The sequence below is a fragment of the Gopherus flavomarginatus genome, chromosome 2 (assembly GCF_025201925.1).
Source record: "Gopherus flavomarginatus isolate rGopFla2 chromosome 2, rGopFla2.mat.asm, whole genome shotgun sequence".
NCBI classification, from domain to species: Eukaryota; Metazoa; Chordata; order Testudines; family Testudinidae; genus Gopherus; species Gopherus flavomarginatus.
Window position 1 is genome coordinate 5,631,524 of NC_066618.1, and position 24,110 is coordinate 5,655,633.

The 24,110-nt window shown below is 52.5% G+C and overlaps 1 protein-coding gene across 6 annotated transcripts in view; it reads right to left on the reverse strand.

Annotated features, from left to right (window-relative positions):
• NBEAL2 (neurobeachin like 2) overlaps positions 1 to 24,110 on the reverse strand; it is a 198,360-nt gene that overhangs the window by 131,575 nt on the left and 42,675 nt on the right. For 2 of the 6 annotated variants that reach the window (XM_050942374.1, XM_050942373.1), the window contains exon 1: positions 5,000 to 5,181. The exons of the other annotated variants lie outside the window; for them this stretch is intronic. In XM_050942374.1, coding sequence (XP_050798331.1) covers positions 5,000 to 5,047 — 48 coding nt within the window. In that variant the 5' untranslated portion in view covers positions 5,048 to 5,181. Of the gene's footprint in view, positions 1 to 4,999; positions 5,182 to 24,110 lie in introns of those variants that run through there. 6 annotated transcript variants of the gene reach the window in all.

Here is a 24,110-nt window from a genome sequence, read left to right on the forward strand (position 1 = left end):
AGGGTGAGGAGAAAGATACTGCTAGACATCCATGCAAAACTCCCAAAGGCCAGCCAGTACAGATTTCTGTGATGAAGTGGGACTGTTCTTAATGTTTCCTCTGAATACTGTGTGGGTGCCTCAGTTTCCCCTATGCATTTCTTAAGTCTCCAGTGTGCATAAATGGCCAACAATCTGTCTCCTAGCAACAAATGGCCAGGGCCCTTCCTCCTACCCCCAACCCCCAAGGGGATAGTTAAAGGTGAACAAAGATCAGGTGACCTCCTGGCCCAGGAAAGCCGGAAAGGAGGGGCTGGAGGGGTTTCAGTTTGGGGCTGGCTAGGGACGAAAAGTGAGTGCATATGGGGTTGTCTGCCTCGCTGGGCCCCAGAATGGGCCCGGCTGAGGGTTCTGTCATAACTTTCCTACTCAGATCTGAACCTTAGAGTTCAGAACATGAGAAGCTAGCCTGAAACCTCCAAACTTAATTAACAGCTTGGATCTGATATCGCTGCCACCAGCCAGAAAATTCCAGTGTCCGGCTCACTCTGGTCTCCCCAAAACCTTCCATGGGGGACCCCAAGACTCAGATGCCCTGAGTCTCACCACAAAGGGAAATACCCCACTTTCCTTTCCCCTCTTTACCTCCTCCCAGATTTCCCTGCCCTGGGGACCCTAGGATACTCCCTGCTTCAAGTCCTTGAAACACAAGTACCGAGAGATCAAATCTCTCTCCCCCCTCACCCAGAGGGTATGCAAAGTCAGGCTTAGTAAATCTAACACAAAGATTTTCCCCCTCCCTTCGTTCCTTAGGCCACGTCCACACTACAGAGTAAAATCGAAATTAATAAAATCGATTTTATAAAACAGGTTTTATAAAATCGATTTTACGCATCCACACTAGGGCACATTACTTCGGTGGTGTGCGTCCATGGTCCCAGGCTACCATCGATTTCCGGAGCGGTGCACTCTGGGTAGCTCAGTAAAAGAATGGGACCAATAACTTCGATTTCCGTCCACACTAACCCTAAATTGATATAGTAATATTGATTTTAGGGTTACTCTTCTCGTTGAGCAGGAGGACAGAAATCGATTTTAAGACCCCTTAAAATCGATTTAAGTGCCTTGTAGTGTGGACGGGTACAGCGTTAAATCGATTTAACGCTGTAGTGTGGACCAGGCCTTAGTCTTAACCAGTGAAAAAACTCAAACAGGTCTTAAAAAGCAAAACTTTATATAAAAAGAAAGAAAAAGACATAAAAATGGTCTCTGTATCAAGGTGACAATATACAGGGTCAATTGCTTAAAAGAAAAAAATGAACAAACAGCCTTATCCAAAAAGAATACAATTTAAAACATTCCAGCAACTACACACATGTAAATACAAAAAAAACAATATAAACCTATTGTCTTACTATCCTTGTACTTACAATTTGGAAACAGAAGATTAGAAAGCCTGGAGATAGAGAGATCACTCTCAGAGCCGAGAGGGCCACCGAACCAAGACAAAGAACAAAGAACTCACCCTCAAACTTCCCTCCACCCAGTTTTGAAAGTATTTTGTCTCCTGATTGGTCCTCTGGTCAGGTGTTTCAGGTCACTGTTTGTTAACCCTTTTATAGGTGAAAGAGACATTAACCCTTAGCTATCTGTTTATGACAGGGTCCCATTCATTGTACCTACAAGCTCTGCTTTAAACTGTGTTCCTGTCATCTAATAAACCTCTGTTTTACTGGCTGCCCGAGAGTCACGTCTGACCGCGAAGTGGCGGGTGCAGGACCCTCTGGCCTCCCCAGGACCCCGCTAGGGCAGACTCACTGTGGGAAGCGCATGGAGGGGCACATGCTGAATGCTTCGAGAGACCCAGGAGGTGAAGCCGTGTGAGCTTCTTGCCCTGAAGACAGTCTGCTCCGAGGGAGAGGAGGCTCCTCAAAGTCCTGACTGGCTTTGCGGGGAGCAGTTCCAGAGCATCGCCTGGGGACACCATGACAATTCCACTGCAGGGTACATCACAAACCAGGACGGAGACCAGCCGACCATCCAAAGGGAGAGCAGAGACCACAACCCTGGGGAGTCAGAGAGGCTTCGTGCCATCACCTTGGTGATGGTCTCCCAGCGAATGCCAGGAAACAAGGGGAGGGAGAGAGAGAGAGAGAGAGAGAGAGGTGGTGGGTGAGGTAACCTCTTTTATCGGACCAACTTCTGTGAGTGAGAAAGACACAAGCTTTTGAGCTACACAGAGCTCTTCTTCAAGTCCAGGAAAGAGGGTGTCACAGCTAAATACAAGACCAAATAGATAGCTCAGCATAAGTAGTTGGCACATATATTGTAGGGGACCACTCATTGTGAATGGACCTTAGAATAGGTTCGATCTTGTATTTTGCTGTGACATTGAGTAAGCTTGAAAGCGTCTCCCTCTCACCAACAGAAGTTGGTACAACAAAAGAGATTCTCTCACCCACCTGATCTCTCCTGAGGTTTTTAATACCTTTTGGGTTCTTCTGCTATGTCCGCTAGTTCCTGAGCCTTCAGGTCACACTGCAGCCATGAGGGGTGGAAACATTTCCCGGAAGCTGAGATTGCTGCATAATCCCAGGACTCCAGGAGCTGGTGCTTTACAAAATGCAAGCTGGCAGAGTAGCCAATTCCAGCAATCAGAGCCCATTCTGAGGGACCAGAAGCCCTTCCCCCCTCCCTTTCGTATCAGACAAGCTGCCTGTAAGGTCACATCGGTCACTCTTGGGGGAGAGAGGAAAGACCCACACTATTCTCTGCCATGCAAACAAGCCAAAAGAGAGGGACTGAACACTCAGGACAGGCCGGGGGTGCAGGAGAAGGAATCGGTCCTCTCCCAGCAACCTCGGGGCCACCCGCAGGGACTGAACCCAGAACCACTCACTGCATGAGCGGAAGGGCCAGATGTGCTGGCTCAGAGGCAGCAGCAGATTGAAATCACTTCTGCGTGGTCCATTGACTAGAGGGACAAGGACCCACACTGGGTTAACCCAGGTTACGCTGGGAGCCTGTAAAGCCAGGGTCACAGTGCAATGCCCACAGTCTGGCATACAGCCCGCAAGGCACTGCAGTGCTGTTCAAGGCTGCTCCCCCCTGCTCAGTGCGGACAGGCAGCCCCAGCCCAACCAGCAGGCTGCTCCAACTCACACCAACTGGCTGTGAGCCCGAGGGACCATGTGCCAGCTAGAGAGCACCAGAGCTCTCTATGCACCAGCCACTCCCCCTCCCCACCCACACTACACAGGCCCTGGGGGAATCCCCAAGCAGGATTCTGCTCCCTTCATGCCGTCAGAGCTTGGGTTAACCAGCTGCAATGGTACATTCAGCCCACGCACTAAGCCAGGGCCTGGAACTCCCTCCCACAATGCCAGAATCCAGAGCAGACATGCACATTCAGGGAAGCCAATAGCCAGCAGCACACGCACCAGCCCCTTTGAAGTCCAGCCTTTCTCCCAAGAGCCATTCCCCTGGGACAGATGGACAGCTGAAACCAGGGGGACAGAGAGACCCTTCCTCCATTTCTTCTGCATTCCCTTGCTGCTGCACCCTTCTAGCGTCCACCATCCTGGTATCTAAGCGCTTCCCAGAATCTTCTGCCCTTCTCCTTTCCCTGCTATTAGAGCTCTGCGCCCCACCGCAGGGTGTGTGTGTAGGTCTCCTGTCCTCCTCTGAGTGGCAGGCTGCCTCGAAAGCCATCTGATGCCGGATCAGCCAGATTTCCTCTGGACGCTCCACAGTTAAGCCTCTTCCCCTGAGAACAGTTTGCCTATCGCTCCATCACTCTTTCTGTCTCAACTCACCACAGTTCTACAGAAGAGATAGGCCCATAAGGCAGAGTGACTGCAGGCAGAGGTAGCTGCTTCTCTGCTGACAGCTCTGGGGCTAGAAGACCTGCTGGGGCTTTCACGGCCAGTCTGGGAGGCTGGAGTTCGCAGCAGGCAGACCAAGGGGCTGGACCTTAACTCCCCATCTAAATCCTGGTGTCACGGAAGCCAGGAAGCTGGTCTTTAGTCACTGTTTCCTGCCCACTGAGCACACCGGGAGCAAGATGTGCTTTTGTTAAGCTTCGGTAGCAACCAAGATTCTCAACATCTCCCATCACAAGTAACCTTTGCCAGGAAAGGAAATGGAGATTCCATGCTCCAATTCCTTCCCACCACGGATGGTCTTAAAGGAAGGGAAGAAGCAGAGGAGAAGTCACACTCTTATGGAAAATCCCTCTAAGCTTTAGAGACTCATCTCCCCTCTGTAGACTTTCTGGACCAGCCACTAGAACGTGACAGACTCTTATCCTTCCTACATCATTCCGCAGGGTGGCGAAAGTCCCTGGAGCAAGGATTTCACTCTGTTTCAACTGATGGCTTTTCAGAGTGCTCCTTATGAAGGTCTACAGGGCTTTCCCAGGAAGGCAAAGAGAGGAATCAGATACATCCTTTAGATATTTTTCAAATGCCTAGCCTATCCTTCTTGTCCCAGCACCTCTTCCCTACACCTGCTGCTGCTCGCCACAGGAAGAGATGCCATGAGGCCAGCCTCGTGGACCTCTGCCTAGCCTAGCTCCAAGTGACATGGCTCCTCTCCCTGGGGGAGCCTAGCAGGACCTGCAGGCGTAGGAGTCGCTGTCCTCAAAAGGGCCTGAGCCTGCCAGCAACACAGCACTCTCAAAGGGAGTGCCCAGCACCTGGCTGGATCAGGCCCAAAGAGTGGACCAGTAAAGGCTCTCACACGTGACACATGCTAGCCTCCCTCCTGCTACAAGTGATCGATCCATCGATCTGCCCAGCAGTGCAGAGAGCAAGTGCAAGCTCTATTTGCTAGCTTGTTTTTCACACCCCAGACACAGAGCTTGTTTCCTGTAACAACAAATATCTGCAAGTGCAAGCCCAGAGGCAGACGCCCACCCAGCCTGCACACACAACCCCTCTGATGCCACGCAGAGGGCTCCCACCTGCACGCCATCCAAGCTGGTGCCGCAGCTACCTGAAAGCCAGTGTGCAGGTGTTACCTGGAAGGCAATGGCCGGAGATCCCATCTGACAGCTGGGCAGCTCCATTATCGGCCAAGGGCTAAGCCAAATCCAGAAGCAGCTGCCTGAGCTGGGAGTCCATGCAGGCGATGGGGCGAGAGCAGAGCCGCTGGCAGTGCGGGCAGCCCCAGCGAAGGTCGGCGATGCTCTGGGAAGGGGCGGGGGAGGGAAAACGTGAGCGCCGAGAGCAGCAAAACAAGAAAGTGACTTAAAAAAAAGCGTTGTGTAAAGCAAGAGCCAGGAAATGCCAAGTCACTAGAAACATCAGCGACACTTCCTCCCGCAGTGCCGCAGCGGCTGGGGGACAGGCTGGGTCTCTGAGAGGCACTTGCTTCTAACAGCAAAGGGGCACCCAGCACCACCCCAAGGCCCTGGCCGCACCAAGAAGTGGACGCCGGTGGGTCTCAAAGCAGCATCAGCTTGTTCCTTCCCAGCTACCTCTTGAAGGCTATTGGAGCAAGTCCATCCCGGGGTCAGCTCCGGCAACCTTGATGGAGTGACTCCAGGGACGGGCAGCCCGTCACGTCGGGTTTATTGAGTTCACGAGCTGCCCCAGAGGGCATCTGGAGCATCACAACCCCACACCTCCCAACCAGCACATCAACAGCCCTGGCTCCTGCCCTGCAGCGACCCCTACTGTTCCAGTCTTGCTGTGCGAACCTCAAGCCGGAGCCCCAGGAACTTTTGCTGTTCCCAGGCCTCGGCTCTCCCATGCCGTTAGTTCTACCCACGAACCTCATCCCTGAGCTGTAGCCCCTTCTGCTAGTCCACAGTGGAGACTCAGTCACCTCTGCTGATTGACCTCAATCCTCAGCCACCACGCCTTCCCTTCCTATGCCCTCCTGGCACAATGCTGTCCCAAATGAACCAGAAACAGGACCCTAGGGCCTCCTTGTCCAGCTCGCAGGCTGCCCAGCCATGGGAACACCTTCTGGACAAGCCTGCGCTGGGGGATTAAGGGCAGGCTCGCCAGCGGGCGATACATGCAGGGGGCAAGACGAGAACCAGGCCCAAAACGTAGTGACCTGTCAGAGAAGGGTTCATAGCCAGTCAACACTTGGCAAGTGCATCAAACTACTTGTGCACTAAAATTCAGCAGGGAGACTGCCGGGTTCCCCTTGGTGAAGGGAGCGCAGAAGGCGGACCAGTTTCAGAGGTGAGTCCAAGAGAGCGTGACTCGACTTGTGGGACTGAGGTAAGGGGGGGATGACGCCGTTTCCACTAAAAGCCTACTGAACGATTGTTTTTTAAATAGTTTAGAATCATCCGATAGGCTTCTAACACACCAGGGATAGAATTGCCTTCTGAATTCTACAGCAGGGTTAGAAAGGAAGCCCTAGAAAGGTTAACCTTTTCTATAGGACTTTTCTACCTTCTTCCAGCAGGTTACACCAACCGCAGGGCTCCTATCTACGGAGCCACACGTAACTCTCACACGTGCACATTGCACCACAAAGTTCGGCCTCTGAATCTCAATGAGCATGAAGGCACTCGTGCGGGCGCAACTCACACACCAGGGAAGCATGGTAAGAAAAGAGGGGTAAGTACAAACAGTTCACCACGCAACCGCTTACTGCTTTGTCAGGGCTGGAGGAGGTGGACACAGGTCCACCGGAGGGACCTCGGAGTTTGGCGGTGCCCAGATTAAGATGGACTGATCTTTCCCGTGCCTTCTGTTTCTCTTCTGCCCACCTCCACCCTCCATATGGATTTTATCATCTTCTAGAGGTGCTGAATTCCATCTTTAAGGAGCACACGATCTGGCCAGTTCTTGAGCTCAGAACTGGCGTTCTGCAGAGACATTAAGCCCGTGTCCAGTTAACTGGAACAGCTGCCTGGGGCTTGTGGTGAATCCTCCAGCTCTGACAATTTTTAAGTCAAGACTGGCTGTTTTCTGAAAGCTCGGCTCTGGTTCAAACAGGAATTAATTCAGGGAAGCTCTACAGCCGGTGATTTGGGTGATCACAGGTGTCCCTTTTGCCTTTATAATCTATGAATCTTTGCGCTAGAGATGAGCCCAACCCTTAGCCAGCTGTTCCCAAAGTTCACGGGTCTTCAGGGTTCCCATCACAGGCCCTTTTCAGTCCAGGGGAAGGCTCCCAAGCTGCCCCAACTGCTTCCCTGTTTGTGGCAGCACTGGCCCCTGTATCTCTCCACACATGGTCAGAACACCCTTGAATAACCAGCTGGCAGGAGAAATGGAAACGAGCGAGTGACAAGCCAACAGCCCCAAGCCAACAATGGGAGGAAGAATTTGCAGAGGGCCCTGAAAGCTTCCTGCTCTGCAGTGAGGGTTTTGCAATCCCCTCTCTGCTCAGGATATTGGGCAAGAAGAGATGGTTAGATTGACCTGCCCTGGGAGTGTCTGCCCAGGTCACAGCTTACCAGCAGGTGGCTCACACCCTGCAGTTTGGCAAAGGGGGTGGAGGGAGGAAGTTGGAGGGCAGATTATCCTCCAGCCAGCTCCCACCTGCTCCCTGGGTAACAGCCCCAGTGCAGCTGGAAAAGCCATATTGAGAGGTGGGATGCTAGAAGGGGAAGTGGCTTCTAGGGCCCTAAAAGGCCTTAGAATGAGCGTGCTGGACCTATTTAGAATGCACCTTGCAGTGATCAGGCAATTGGACAGGGCAGGGGTCGGCAACCTTTCAGAAGTGCTGTGCCATCTTCATTTATTCACTCTAATTTAAGGTTTTGCGTGTCAGTCATGCATTTTAACGTTTTTAGAAGGTCTCTTTCTATAAGTCTAGAATATATAAATAAAACTATTGTTGTATATAAAGTAAATAAGGTTTGTAAAATGTTTAAGAAGCGTCATTTAAAATTAAATTAAAATGCAGAGCCCCCCAGACTGGTGGCCAGGACCTGGGCAGTGTGAGTGCCACTGAAAAATCAGCTCGTGTGCTGCGTTCGGCACGCGTGCCATAGGCTGCCTATCCCTGGGATATAGCATGTAAGTCAACAGGAAGGGAAGGTGATAAGCGCCTCCCAGGACTGGAACTCAGAGCAACAACTGGGGGCTTACCCGGCACTATCTTATCACACAGGATTTGCCATACCAGATTTGGACCAATCAAGTAGCCTCCTGCAGTGACCAACACCTGATGTGAATAAACCCCACAATGCACCTGGCCAGCTGTGCAATGCTGCCCCAAGCCTGCCTGACCCCTGTGAAAAATCGCTTGATGCCCTGAAGCATGAAAATTGATTATACAGAAGAGCCAGTGGCTATGCTAATTTTAAAGACATGCTTCATTGGAATGTGCTTACAGTCAGAAGAGGGACCAAATACAAATGCCTCCTTTGGGGCCAGTGAAGGAGCATCTGCCAACTCTAGACAGCAATATATTTTTATGCCTGTTAGGCATAAAAGGAGAGGGAGCTGGGTTCTAATCCACCTTGCGCACGGAGTGGAGTGTTAATTAAATTCCAATCACAGATTCCTTCTTACTGGGCGTTGTGCTTGCCAGAAGGAGCCCAGCTTGACTTTCAGATCCCAGGCAGAGTCTGCACCCGGAATACACCAACCACATTTTACTTTTAAATCGACAGTGCTTGTTACAGAGTCATAAGACGCCATGAGCCATTCGTACAACGTAAAGGCACTTGAATGCTATCAAATATAAAAGCAGCTGGTTAAATTAATGTCTTGAGACCCTTGGAAAACTACGTTTCTATGATTCTATGTGACGGATGCGGTTTCATTTAAGCATGAAGCAGGTCTTAATCACCCTGTCTACAGATGGAGAAACTGAGGCAGGGGTTAGACTTGGCCAAGGTCGCATGGTGAGTAAGTGGGAGAATCAGAATGACAGCCAGTCTCACTGGCTCTAGCCACCAGATCTCAATTCCTCCCTGAAGCTCAAGCAGCAAGCTCTTTGGGGCAGGGCATTTGTACAGAACAGGGGCCTCCTCCGGGGCTATCCCAATATAAATGTTAAATAAGATCATCCATTGAAGTAGATTCAACTGGAAGGGTCTCACTCTCTCAGGGTGAGTCTTCACAGCAGAGCTAGCACAGCTGATCGGCATCCGGGCCAGTCTAGCCTGGGAACCAACAGCCCCACCACAGAGCCCTCCATGAGTTATCGTGTCCTCACTGTTGTCGGGCTCTGTCTCTCTCGCTAGGATTGCCGGGGCACAGCCCATGGTTCTTTATGCTGCACTAAGCTGAGCCGCTCACCTAGTGATTTGTGGGTGACCTCATCTGTCCTTCTGGGCACACCAGGGGAAGGCTTTGGAGGACTATCAGCCCCCCACCCCCAGAGATTTCACCTGTGTCCCCACTGCAAAGCAGCAAGTGTGCTCTAACCCCGCCAGGCCAGCTAGCCCAGGCTGAAAGCACCAGATTCGCAGGGGAGGTTTGTGTGCGGACAGGAGGAGGGCTGGGGAGGTAACAGCCTGGCCTCACTGCAGTGAGGACAGACCCTCAAAGTGGTGCTGGGGGGCTGACTACGCAGACGGTGGATACGCAAGGCCTTAGCCCTGACGTGCAACTGTCTGCATGAGGACGCAGGAGGATTCTTAAACAGCCAAGGGATCAGAGCCTTACTTCCAAAGAGTGACTAATAGCCAGCGAGCAGCTGCTGTGGCTGCTTTCCCAATAAACCATACCAGGATTCCCACGGCCGGGACGAATCATGAGACGACAGGTGCAGCAGTGAAGGGGTGCGGGGGGGTGGGTGTTTCCTGGAAAGGGAAGGAGGGTGACAAAGAAAGAAGCGATCCACCTGTATTCAAAGTCAATCATCGTGACAAGGCAGGATATGACAGGCTGTCATCCGCTTCTCAGCCGCAGCACAGACTGCTCCCAGCTCCGACAGAACTTCGGTTCTTGGCTCTCATTCAGATGAGCCTTTTGCTTGCTGCCTGGCTCAGTGTTTGTGTTTTGGTGGAGTTGGTTTGTATTCAGGTGCTTAACCCATCCTCCCCAGCTCATTCAGCCTGCGACAGAGCCAGACACCCGTGGGGGAAGCCCATAGCAGAGGAGTGATTGACTGCCTGAGATAGTCAGTGTGGTCATGGAAGGACTTAACATTTCAGTCTCATTTACAGGCAAAACAGAAAAGGGAATCCATGGGATGCAGTGTGACCTAGTGGATAGAGCACGGGGGCACAGGATACCTGAGTTTCTGGCTTGACCTCTCCCCTTTTAGGTGATCCTGGACAAGTCACTTCCCTGCCCCCATGCCTCAATTTCCCCACCTGTAAAATGGAGGTAATGATACCGACCTTTGGAAAGCTCTTTTAGATCTCTGGCTAGAAAGCAACAGGTAAGAGCTAGGTATTAGTTATTATAGTGCTGGGGTGTGGGGGAATCAAACAAGGCCAGGAGGCATGCAGCACAATGGGTCTGTCTAAAGATAGTGGTCCTTGAGCTAACTACCGCTCTGGACATAACACAAACATCTGTGCTTTACCCTACTGCCGTCCTGGGTACTCAGCTGGAGCGAGAACAGGACCATGCTCTAGTCTAGACAAACCCCAGGAGAAGGGGCAGCAGGATGTTCCCTTGGGAGAACCAGGTTCAAATCCCATCATGGGTCATAAGTGAAAAAACTTTGCTGTTAGTGTCACTAGCTGCAGAATGGCTCTGTACTTCTCAGAACACAGACTAGCCCACTTGGTTGGCTTCAATGGTTCCAGAATTTCAATGCAGGTGTTGGCCTTGAGAGCTATGGGAATTGGTGCCAGATGAGGCCCTGGCCCTCCATCTTTTGACTAAGCCTCCAGGCCAGACCAGGCCAAAGATCTGGAGTACGTTCCAAATTCTACATTAAGCCCAGGTTTCTTAGAGGTTCTTTCCTTGTGCAGGATAAATGAGGGGTGCCGCTGACCAGGTAAGTTTTCATTCTGAGCATCGAAACAGACACTATTGCTCTCTTAGCATTAGGATCAGGGCCACGGTGTCCGACAGTATCTATACTTGGAGTGCAGCATTTTTTCAAGAAGACCCCCTTTACTAAAACAAATGCCCCCTCCATGCCACAATCTTCCAAAGCACAGAAACCCCATGTCTCCCCTTTACAGCTCAGCCCAGCTCAGGGCCTAATTGGCATCTTGCCTGCCATGGAGCCAGACCTGATTCACACAAAGCTATTTAAAAAGATCTGCTCTGGTTCAAACACGAGTTACCAGCCTCCAGGCAGGAATCCCTGGGTGAGATTCTCTGCCTGTGTCATCCAGGAGATCAGGCTCACTAGATGATCATACAGGTCCCTTAATGTCCTTGAAATAGAAAATATGGATCCATTACCACCCATCTCTTCGATGCATTCAGATCCAGATGCAGTTTCAAACCCTAGGACCTGCATTCTCCATAACACCCCCTCTCCCCCCGGCTGCCCTGACCCAGTGGCTGCCTTTGGCCAACCCCTGTTTTAGTGCCTCCCCAGCATCAGATGCACTCCTTGTATATAAAATTCAGCACAAACAGTGACCGGTCAGACTCGGGCAATGGCTGAATTAACCCTGAAATCCCCAGAGGGGTTTGTGTCTCAGTCTCCTTCTCCCTCAAGTTAAGAGAGGCGGAAAGAAGACCCGCTACAAGGGAGAGGCTACAAAAACACCTGCTCCCAGTCCAAGTGGGTTTGTTGAGGACACTTACCGCAGGGTGAGCGGCAGTCTCCGATACACCCAAAGGACAGTGGCTAACAGCCGCTGTGGACTTCTTTTTAGTTCCCTCTCTCGTAACAAGGGGCCACGCATCGCAGACAGGGAAGGAAACAGGGCTGGGAGAGTCAACCCAGCTGAGCAGCTGTTGCTGGCACCAACTTCAGCAACAGGTTCAAACAGCCTAGTGGCCGCTCTAGGCTGGATGTTCTGGTGGGATCCGGAAGAGGGCATTGCTGCATCCGTGTCCGGCCTCCTCCAATGTAGACAGGACGGGGCAAGCAGTAACCTCATCTAGCGCACCCTAATCACTGATTCTGGTGGTCGAGGGCAAGGCTGGAGTAACAGCTGCCAGGGGCACAGCGTCGGGGAGGACAGACGGATGGACAGCAGGCAGGCCCTTCGTGCGGTTTTAAGCCCGACGGGCCCGTTTTTAAAACTTTGTTCCACAGCTGGTACTGAGAAAACTGGAGGCGCTTTTAATCCCAGCCGTCGGATGCCATTTTGAGATGCGCACTGCTCCAGCGTGGCCTTGCCTGCCCAGTGTGTACAAGGTCATGCCGGTGCGGTGGAGTGGCATGCGCTGAACGGCATGACCTTGCAGGCTAGGTGCCTTCGGAGGTACAGAATGGCCAGGACTCCAGGGAGCCACGAGTGGCTGCCCTAAACACATTCACTTCACTCTGATTTTATCCCCTAGTGTCTTTGGGAGGGGCAGGGCATGGGGGCCCCAAAGGTCAAGTCATCGCTACCCTGGCACACAGACACTCAGCTGAGAGTTTGGGACAACTCCAGCAGCTCTAGCCATCTAGAGGGGCAACTATTGTGCAAAGCAACGTGGACAGAACAGCTCTAGGGCTGCAGTCAGGAGGCCCCCAGTTCTAATCCTAGCTCCACCACTGACCAAGAGCAAGTCACATTGCCTTTCTGCGCCTCAGTTTCCCCATCCACAAAGTGGGACCACCACCATGTATTTGCCTACCAGGGAGGCTGGGAGGTTTAATGAGATAATATCTCTACAGTGGCTTTCTTTAAACATATAAAGTGCTATAAAAATGCTAAGCATGACCCTGATGTCAAGACAAAAGCGTTGGGGGATGAGAGGGAGGAAGAGTGCTGAGTGGGGACATTCCCCCCACCTTGCATAAAAGTCTCAGGGAAGGATCAACCCTGGGGCACCTGCCTGTTGGTAAAATTTAGGTTTTCTTCCACAATCTTTGATGTAGTGCTCATGAGATTTCAAAGGTCAGTATCACCCCCATTCTACAGATAGGGAAACTGAGGCACCAGAGTCACATGACTAACCCAAGGCCACCCAGCAGGTCGGTGCTCTATCCACTAGGCAACACTGACTCACATCTGTTTTTAAATTTCCCTCTTTCACACACAAAATTTAGAGGTGGAGTCTGATTGGAAATAGGACCATGCCCAGGTCCCCTCGACCCTTTCATGGCAACAGTGCCCACACCTGGCCCGGCCAGCATGACAAAGATAGTCAGCCCTCAAGCTGGCATCTGACATGCAGCTTCCGCAGGAACCAGAACAAAGCTGCTCTATGGGGGGGTGAGCCCTAACCCTGGGGGGCTCCGTGTCTGCTTCCCCAAAGGCTTTCAACCCCCCGGGGTGCTCCCAGGGCTGACACACAGTGGGTTCGGGTCTTACCGCACGCTCCCCGCCGCGGCGCTGAGAAACCATGGTGCAGCTGGGACCCGGCTCTGCAGCTCTCGCCTGCTGAGGCTCCTCCTCGGAGAGGTGGGGGTGTGCTCTACGGCACACAGCAAGCAACACCCAGAAAAGACATGTCCAGACACCGACACTCACACAGCTGGACCGGGCCCCGGCTCACACCCAGGCCTGGCTGGCAGAGCCTGTTCGGCAGCTCTGAGGCTTGGCAGCTCAGCCGTGTGCGCGCCTCGTTAGCAGCTTGCACGCTGAAGGAAGAGGTTGGACTCAGGAGCCCAGGAGATTCCGGAGAAAAGGGAGCCCCAGCTGGCCAAAGGGCACCACAGAACAGCCACATCCGTATCCAGCCGCAGTCACGGCCCGGCCTGCAGAGTGGGTTCTAGGCCAGCTGGACGGGGCATCTCCCAGCTCCTCCGGTGGCCATTTGTCTGCCCCTACTGTAGCGCATGTCACAAAAGCCAGCACAGGCTTATTCGATCCTTCTCTCTAGGGTTGCTACCCTCCTGCTCCACCTCTCCCCCCAAGGCCCTGCCTCCTGCTCGCCTCCCACCCCTCCCTCCCCGAGATCAAAAAAATGGACCGCAGGGCTTGTCAAATGGCACCTGGACACAAGCTGAAACTGGACTGTCCAGGTGCAAACCTGGCAGGTGGCAACCCTATCTCTAATCCCCCCAGCGCGTGGGGTGAATTGGGAGGGTGGAGATGCAAGGCTGTCATACTCTTCCGCTGGACCCCTACTCCCCACATGTCCGTGTGCCTTGGCACCCCTCAGATGCTGTGCCGGCGTGTGCTCCGTGCCCACCCCGAGCCCGGGGCAAATTCCTGTTCCTGCAAATCCTACGACTTGGGACTGGCCAGACGAGCTGCACTGCAGTGTGTTATTTATATAGCACTAGCACCCACAGGCGCAACAGAGCCCCTGTCTCAGCCCAGGCACGTACAGTCATTGCCTTTCAGAGTAGGTCTACACTGCACACTGAGCCCAGGTTTGCAGGGTGTGGGGTTTCCAAGCCATGTTTGAGGGTTCACACTGCATTGTAAACCTAGCTTTACAGGTGCTGGACCCGGGCCTCAAATCCATATTGCGCTACACAGACCTTCTGCCTTGAGTCTGCAGCTTGAGCTGCGTCCACATTGCAAAGTAACAGGGCTTGGACCTGAGGGACAGTGGGACGCTGGCTCTGACCCATCCCTTTTAGCAGGGTCCTAGGACCCCATCCTGAGTCAGACTTATTTGCATGTGTGGACAGAAGAGGGCTCGAACTCAAACCAGAGACAGAGCCCGGGGTACTGCATATGCACCATCTGAACACAGGATAGAGAGACAGGCACAGAGAAGGGAAGGGACTTACCCAAGATCACAAAAGCAGATCAGTAGAATAGAACTCAGATCTCCCAATTCCCCGTCAAGTTCCCTATCCACTCGGCCACCCTGACTCAAGCTCTGTCTCATGCCACCTGGAACTGTATTTGAACTAGCTGGGCCATCAGAGAAAAGGCCTTAGACATGGCCAAATTCTATCGGAGAGAGAGACTCAGGCCCACCGCTGGATTGATTATTTCACTTTTGCCTCGTCTTCCAACAGAATCCTTATTCCTTCGACTCAGACAAAAAGTCTCAGACACCAAGGCATCGGCCGCACTGAGTCACCACAGCACGTTGTTCCAGCCTTACTGGAGCTCAGCTGGCGATCGGCATTAAGGTCGTGATACTGTTTTTAAAATTCGAGGTTGCACAATATGGTTCTTTGGCATGACGAAAATTCCTGTTTGCATGGTCACCTTGGCTGATGCTGGCTTTGAGATCACAGAATCATAGACTATTAGGGTTGGAAGGGACCTCAGGAGGTATCTAGTCCAACCCCCTGCTCAAAGCAGGACCAGTTCCCAACTACATCATCCCAGCCAGGGCTTTGTCAAGCCTGACCTTAAAAACCTCTAAGGAAGGAGATTCACTTCCCTAGGTAACACATTCCAGTGCTTCACCACCCCCCTAGTGAAATAGTGTTTCCTAATATCCAGCCTAAACCTCCCACACTGCAACTTGAGACCATTACTCCTTGTTCTGTCATCAGGTACCACTGAGAACAGTCTAGATCCATCCTCTTTGGAACCCCCTTTCAGGGAGTTGAAAGCAGCTACGAAATCCCCCCTCATTCCTCTCTTCTGCAGACTAAACAATCCAGTTCCCTCAGCCTCTCCTCATAAGTCATGCGCTCCAGCCTCCTAATCAGATACACTTTGTGGCCCTTCCCCAGGGACTCTGATATGAAACACTTGTGTTACCAGACATGGGCAAGGCCGTTTTCCGAAATGAAGCACAATCCTTCAGCACTGACATCTGGGCGGCCAGCAAGAATCCCCAGTATCGGCCCACATGGCCAATCACACCACATGACCTTGCTTCCCCGCACTCCACCCCTGCAAGAGATTCCATATCTTCATTCTCCCCTCCAGGCGCCTGGGAAGCAGCAAGGATGCAAGGGCCTTTCCCAAAAAGGGGAAGGGGGAATCAACTTCCTCTCCAGCCCAAAGAACCAGACACACATGGACAATTCTAGCAGACAAGACTAACAGCAGAGCTGTGCTTGGAAGGAGCACCTGAGCTCCCAACATCTTGACAGTGACCAACAAAGGAACCCACATTTCGAAAGTCCCCTTTTCAGCTGCTCGTGATCCTCAGAGCGCTACGTGGCTAATAGGCTCTCCTGGCAATCTCTCACACTGGTCATGCTGTCCTGCGAGCGGCAGCTAGGCCTGAATGGCCTGCGACTAATGAGGATTTGGCCACACTCATATTAAGGTTCCAATTAGAGTTTACAGACAGGTTAACAAATTAATTGAAGTCTGTAATAGGCATCTACATAAGACTGGCCACGCTCGGTCAGACCAAAGGTCCATCTGGCCCAGTATCCTGTCTTCTGACAGTGGCCTGTGTCAGGTGTTTCAGAGGGAATGAACAGAGGAGGGAATCATTAAGTGATCCATCCCCTGTCGCCCATTCCCAGCTTCTGGCAAACAGAGCCTGGGACACCCTCCCTGCCCAACCTGGTTAATAGCCATTGATGGATCTATCCTCCATGAACTTATCTAGTTCTTCTATCATCAGTAGCATGTAGTCTAGATGGTCATAAGCAGCTTAGTGACCTATCGAACTAACTGTATATTAACATCTCAATCAATCATTTATTAGCCCTTTATAAACTTGTAATGGACCCTTACAATAAAGCCCGACCAACAACTCAGTGGGTAAATCCGCCTCCTCTCCAAAGGACTTGTGTAGTTCAAATTCCAGAGCACAGAGCTCATGGGTGCAGGGAGACCTCTCAAACAGGCCATATGTTGAGGGATTGTCACATTTCACTCCCAAAGATCCCCATAAGTTTGCTGAGTCTTCACTTTCAGTGTTGAAAGGGATCTACATCCAAAACAAAAAAGACTCATGAAACCGAGGCCATGGGAAGTTATTTACATTAAAGGAACGAACACCGCCAGAATTTTCCGTTTCCTGCATTAATAGTTTTCGGGCCTCTTCATTTCAGGTCTTTGACACACTTTGCGTCCCAAGATTCATGCCTCAGCCAACTGGGAGTCTATACACCACTGCCCTCTACTGGATGGACTTGCAACTTCTCCACTGCGCGTCATGAGCCCTATAATGGTAACAGATTCTCCTTAGCTCAAGCAATGAAGACCGGTGCCTCTGGAGCAGGATTCTCAAAACTTCAAGCAGCAAGGCTGACGTGGCCCAATTTTGTTTCAGTACAGCTGGCGGGTTCGTGAGAAAGAGGAAGGGGGTTGGGGATTAAGGGAGAAGAAAATGATTGGACAAGTGCTGTTAGAGATACTCCAGACCTGTGATTCCTCCCTGTGCCTTAACTGATCACTCAGGGGCTCATTGTCCCTTCTCAGGGCAAACCAGTGCAAAGGGATCTGGGCCCAAGGAGAAATTCTCCCAGGGTAGAAAGAAAACCTGCCAACAAGGGAAGAAAAACCACTAAATCAATGCAGGCCAGTCATCGCCGCGGTCACACGGCTTCTGTCTGCCTCGTCAATATTGACATTACAGCTTCAGTGCCTTGCATTTCCCAGCACCTGGTGGCACCAGATGGCTAGAAAGGACGAGTGTTTGTCACCCCGGATAGCAGCTTGACAGGTTGTCAGGGTGAATGGCATGTTTACAGCCTCACCAGCAACCTGGATGCTATCAGTGCAGCTGCCTGGGAGCTGCAGGGGAGCTCAGCTTTGGAACAACCTCACCTGGACAGGCCAGCTGTGCATGCAGGCAGAGTCAGGGGGTTACGGCAGCAGCGGAGAGCATGACAAGGATGAGATGCGTTGCTTGGGGAACCCTCTGCCCCCTTGCAATCAGAGATCCCCCAGTTAGGGGTCCCACACCAGCAGAAGAGACAGCAGCAGGGAATGGTGCACCACACAGATTCTCCAGGGAACCTTGGGGACCCCCAGCTTTACACAGAGCGCTGCTTTGCATTTCCAACACAGTATCCTCCCTGCCTTTCTAGCAACCACTGCGTAACCCGCATGCGCCTCAGGTGGCTCTGTCCCCCTCTAATGGCAGACCACGCACACAGCTTTCGGAATCTGCTATCCAACCTAAGCCACCGGACCTGGCCCTTTGGCACCAGCAGAGCTCCTGTTTTTAGATCCAGCGTTCAGGGTTCAATCCCGGCAGATGATTGGTACAATGGCCCAGGTCCATATCCCCAGGAAGGATGAGTCTACTGATTAGCGCACTAGCCAGGGAACTGCTCTGCTACAGACTTTCCGTGTGACCTTGGGCAAGTCACCTAATCAGTTCCCCCTCAGCTGTACAATGGGGATAACAGCACTGCCCTGGCAGGGTAAAGCCAGTCAAGACTACGGCACTCAGATAGGATAGCTATGGGGACCAGACAGGTACCTAAGACAAATGTCCTCTGAACCTAGATCACGGAGCGCTATCCAGAATGAGGATGACAGGAGACGGATTTCAGTTCTGGAGGGCGTAAATCTCTCATGCTTCATTTCCAAGAGATACAGTGTCACCAGCTCTCACAGGTCTCATGATACTTGGTGTTTGTCTAAGAGCTCCAACCCCTGAAATCAAGTGGTGACATGAGAGCCACAGCTTTCACTAAAATTTTTGAAAAGCCCTCGCTGCTGGAGAAAACTAAAGCATGAATAGGTTAAGACGCCGAATCCAGAAGACAAAGAATAAAGCATCTAAAAAGTGCATTCAAGACTCATGGGCTGGTGAGTTCTAGGCATTGGCAATGCTGCCAAAGACAGAGATACTCAAAGATATATGGAGCCTTAAACATTTTCACATCGGCTGTCAGAGTCTAAACAAGGTGAGTAAGACCATTAGCAAAGAAGCCATTTCTGCAACTTGCCCGATGCAGGCCTTGTACATTTTTTTTTTTTTTTTTTTTTTTTTAAGATTGAGGAGCTTTCATTCCCCCCCTCAGAAGATCGGGCAAATTAAAGGGTATGTCCACACTACCCATCGGATCGGTGGTAGCAAGTGATCTATCGGGGATCGATTTATCATGTCTTGTCTAGACGCAATAAATAGATCCCCGAACGCGCTCCTGACGACTCTGGAACTCCACCAGGGCGAGAGACGGAAGCGGAGTCGACGGGGGAGCCGCGGCCATCGATCCCGCGCCGTGGGGATGGGAGGGAAGTCGAGCTAAGATACGTCGACTTCAGCTCCGCTATTCCTGTAGCTGAAGCTGCATATCGACACACACCCCCCGCCCCCAGTGTAGACCAGGCCAAAGAATCCAAGCGGCTGAGACTAGCCCAGCCCTGAGCCAGCGTGGACAGCAGAGGGGGATGCAATTACCTAGATAGGAGGCAAAAGCGCTTGCAGCCCCAGGCATGGTTACATATGCAGCTGAACGTGGAGTAAACGATGCCAGTTTGGCTTGCAGAGGGTGGGTACATTGGAGGGAGAGTCAGCAAGGAACAAAAGGTCTGGATTAGCCACCCATCATGTTAGCTGCCCAACAGCGCTCTGCTGGGTGCAGTAGGGCACACCGGAGATGCAGAAGTGGACATCCAATGACCCCCTTTTCCACCTGGTAGAGCCTGCCCTGCTTCTGAATGCCAGCCTACTCAGTCCAGCAGAGTTAGCGTGCCTCACCGATCTAAGCACAGCACATTCCCAGCGGAAAGCGGGATCTCCCTGCCGAGGCTCCTAGGTCACACCCCTTTACAAAGATTCTCTTGTCCTAGACTTGGCTGGGTGAGAAGCTGGGTGAACCCGAGGCCCAAGGCAGCGAGGGGTCAGCAGCAGAGAGGACTGCAAATATGCGTCAGGGGCCATCAGAACTGCTTGTGTGCACCTTGCGCTTTGCATGCAAAGCCTGGGTAATGTGTATGGTGTCCTACTTTAAAGTGATGACAGAGCAAGCATCCGTCCCCAGGCTTAACCACAGAGGGCTCAGGTTTGTGCCTTGTTCATGCAAAATGAAATGGTTTAAAATTCAGACCGTGCCTCTAGGCCAGCGTTTCTCAACCTTTAGGATACCAGGGACTGGTCTGCTGCCCTCCTAAACTGTGCCAGGGAGATCTCATTGAGAAACACTGCTCTGGGCCCCACCTCACAGATCACCAGGAAGTAGAGCGACTGGTACTGTAGAGAAAGATACTGAGCTAGGGTACTGCCGGTGTCAGAATTATTGGCCGCAGGGTGGAAGAGAGTCTACAGTATCTCACCTGGTGCTGACATGCTAGCGTGCTGTGGGTCAGCTTGCATAATACCCAGGACTGATGGAATCAGTCACATCCGCGTAGCCGCTCTCCACTAAGCTGGGCAGGAGCGAGCCGTTCCATGCGTTCCCTTCAGGGGGTGCCTGGTATTTTCCCGACTATTCTCCCCACGCCCAAACACACAGGCTCACCAACGGGACCTCCAGAAGGATTCAAAGAATACTGCAGACTTGCCCAGCTGACGTGCCCCTGCCTAACACTAAGATAAAAAGGTCACAGGGTCGTCAGCTGCGCATCAGCTCGGTTCATCCTCTGTATCATGCGCGGCACACGGCCAAGAGAGAGATCGCGCAGGGGACTCAGTCCGAGAGGCGACCAGGCAGGAGCGACAATAGAATCTCAGCTGTGATACGCAACAAGGCTGAGAGATCGGGAAAGCCATCCTAGAGGCAGTAGCAGAGGGCCAGGTCCCTGCTGCCTTAGAGTCGCATGGATGTCATACACCCCTGTTCCGATCTACAGCCCCCTTGTGGGCTAGTAGGACCCACTCCCCGAGGCGCAGGGCAGCAGATCAAGTGTAGGGCACCAGCACAGGTAAGGTTATGGGAAGGGACAGGAGTGTCTAGTGCTGGATTAGCAGAGAGGAGGGGTGTTTATCATTAAATCCTGAAACAAACAGGGAACAGCAGGGTTGGCCGAGGATGTTGGACACATGGTTGTGCCTCTCTGTGCGGAGAAGCACACCCAGCTCAGACAGTCTGGCTGGAATGGCTCCCCACATCCTGCAAGCCCCTGTCCCTGGATTTATATGGGGCCTCCATGGTCCTTCCCTCTCCCAGCCAGCTGCAAGAAGCAGCAGAGGCCGTGCATCTGGGCAAGCAAAAAGGTGTTTGGGACACGGGATCTCAGTCACTGACTCGCTCGGGGAGGAAGTGACAGGACGTAAGAAGCAGCTCAGGTTCGCTCTAGACTGGAAGATTCACGATGGCAGCACCGTAGGCCGCGCCAGCCCCCAACCTAATCTGATGAAATACTGCTGAGAATTACAAGCCACCGCAAACAGCGTCAGGATGAGAACACCCCGCCCGCACCCCCATCTGAACATTTCTGGTCACCCTCAGACGCAGGGGATTGGACAGGCTCCTTCTGATCAGCTCCATCTCCCACTGCACTTTACACCTTTCAGCACAGCCGTCCCGCCTCGTTTCCTGTCAACACAGCCACAAGCAAGAGAGACACCGATCTAGAGGCCCACACCCCCTGCCATTTCATACTGAAACTGGCTTTACGGGGAGAAGAACGTGAGGACATGCCTTTTGCTGTCCCAAACAGCAGCAACGTTTTGCCCCACGCAGCACTCTCCCCCCCCTCCCCGTTATCACAGCGTTTTACAGAGAACAGCGGCTGCGGGGGCTCACAATACACCACGAGCAGGTGGCCATTCTGGTCCCCTGGCGCTAGCAAGTTTATTTGGGGTTCTCACGGCCCCACGTATTTAATTTTTAATTTTTTTTTTTGCTGGAGTCGGCTCGTGCCACAGGGAGCTTGGAGTTAACCAATGTGGCGGCACCTTTAGAACAAGAGAGACAGAATCCAAGAGGTTCCTTTAAGTTTCTGGGATCTATCAGCGCTCAAGATGAATCTCAAAATGAGCCCAACGGAGGCAAACAGGTGCTCAAAATGCCGCCTTTCCTCCAACACACGAGTGCATGATGCACGCCAGGGCTATGACGTGCTCTCGCCCTCCCTTCTACCTGCAAAAACCCAAAGCGCACGCAGCAACCTTATCAGTTTTACCAGCTAATTCCCCAGCACTAAATCCCCTAAACCGCAGGCAGGCGGAGAGACAAAACGCACACAGATCGAGGGGGTCATCTCTGGCCCTCTTGGGCAATCTCCCCGCTGCCTGAGAGGGTCACTGAGGTGAGGCTGAAGCAGCTCCAGACCCACTTTGGTTGGATGAGAAGTTCCTAGCTCCCCCGGCACTTTCCTGGTTTAGCACACTCTTGGCTGAAGGATTTTGGGTGAATAGAAGGCCCCGATTCAGAATGTGCAGGGCCCCTGCCCTCTGAGAACGAGGTCCCTCTAAGAATAAACCCTGAGGCACCCACAATCATTAGTCATTTTGGTTTCCTCAGATTACATTCTTATCACTGGCTCACAACTTCTTCCTAGCAACGGACCAAGGTAAAGCATCCCTGCCGATAGCGCAAGGTTCCATCCGCAGCCTTCAAGACATCGGCCAGCTGTGGTCCGCTCCCTGCGGCGGGATCCCGTGCGAGTGGGCTGCACCCAAAGCGGTGCAGTGGGGATGTCCTCTTCCCTCTCCCCAGGACTCACCTGTCGGGTGGGTCCCTGCAGGGTTCCAACTCGCCACCCCTCCTACTGCACGCACATGGAGATCCACTGGGCATAGGGGGAAGCTGCAAGAGACACGATCATCCACATGACTCAGAACCTCAGCCCTCCTCCTGCTCCAAACCAGACCCAGCAGTTACTGCGCATGGCCAGTGCCTGAAACAGACCAAAGCTGTGGCTTCAGCTCTTAGCTGAAGTTCTGCAGATAGGAAGGGGAAACACCTATGGAAACGGGCCAGGTTAGGAGAGGTTTACGCCTGAGCTTTGCTGGGCTTCTCAGTCCACAGGAGATCCATGGCTGCTCATGGAGTCCTGAGTTCACCAGATCTTACTGCGGTTACTTCAAATGCAGCTGATCTACAAAGCCCCAAGCAGTCTAAAACCCCAATGCCCTGGGGGTTCACCTCTGCCCTGCCATCTTGGGGGTGGCAAGGCACAGGGCTGCTCTGGCAGGCAGCACCTGGGACCGAGCTGTGTGAAAGGTGGCTCATTTCCTGAAAGCGGCAGGTGCTTTTAATCTGAGTGTGCAATTGCTAGATGGCCCGTTCAGATAAGAGCATTGGCTCCCTGCCTCTCTTTCCATTTCCTTAGACAAACAGGGAAACTTAGGAGGACAAAGCAAACTGCATTGGAGGGTGGAGACCAGGGGGGGGGAAAAAGGTTCAACTAAACAAACCCAGCAGCAATGGTGCATACTGCAAGGCAGACAGATGCTGTACCGTGGAGAGCGGCTCTAGCCTGAGACAGGGCATTCGGGAAGCCCAAGACCAGAGTCCGTGGCAAGAGAGACTGCTCCCTTATCAGGCCTCCATTGGGCCCTCAGTTTGTGATGAGATGGCCAGGAATAAGCTGAGACCCCCACTTCTGTCTTTGCACCAGCAGTGTAGCCTTATGGTGGGCCCGGGACTTTGACTGAGGAATGCTGTTTCATGATTGAGCCTTGGGGGGCACTACCAGATAATGAATACATATGATGTATATATTTGTAGTGTATATGGGGCTAGAACACAGGCCCCAGGAATTGTGGGATAGCAGCAGTGGCCTGTCAGAGCATGGCCACTTTAGCTACATCCTCACTGCAGAGCAGACAGGCTGGGACATGCTACAGCAGGACATGGGCTTGTACCCAGACCCCGAGATAAGCAAGCACCCTCTCGTTCAGGGGTGGCATAGGCACATGCCAGAGGGCTGGGTGTGTGAACAGTAGGGGGATTTGGGCATGCACATACCCTAGGGTAGATATACTCTAAGAGAGGCAGGACATGCTGAGCATACACAACTCACTCATGAACACTCAGCCACTTATGTAGGCGACAAACTATGGGCTTCTCTCCTGCTAGCAAACCAGGGAATCGAACCCTGGTCTTCCAAGTACCAAGTGAGCCCACTCACCACCGCACCATTCTTCCTCTCCCTAGAGTTTAACTCTAGGTTCGGATTTTAAATATGCTCTGTAAGGGTCTCCACGAGCTACGCCGCGTTCGACGCTGCAGGCTCGGCCGTGCCAAGGAAACGAAAACCAAAGGGGATTTGCTAGCGAATGGGAATCCCAATGAATGTTGATCTACACCCAGGCAGCCGCACCGGGTACTTATGCAAAAACAAAAGCCGCGGCAGCGTGTCTCTGAACCCCAGTCAACTGAAAAATAGCAGTGGAGATGCTCAGGCTTGGACTCAGACCCGGGGAGGAGGGAGGGTCTCCAAGCCCAGGCTCCACCCCAAG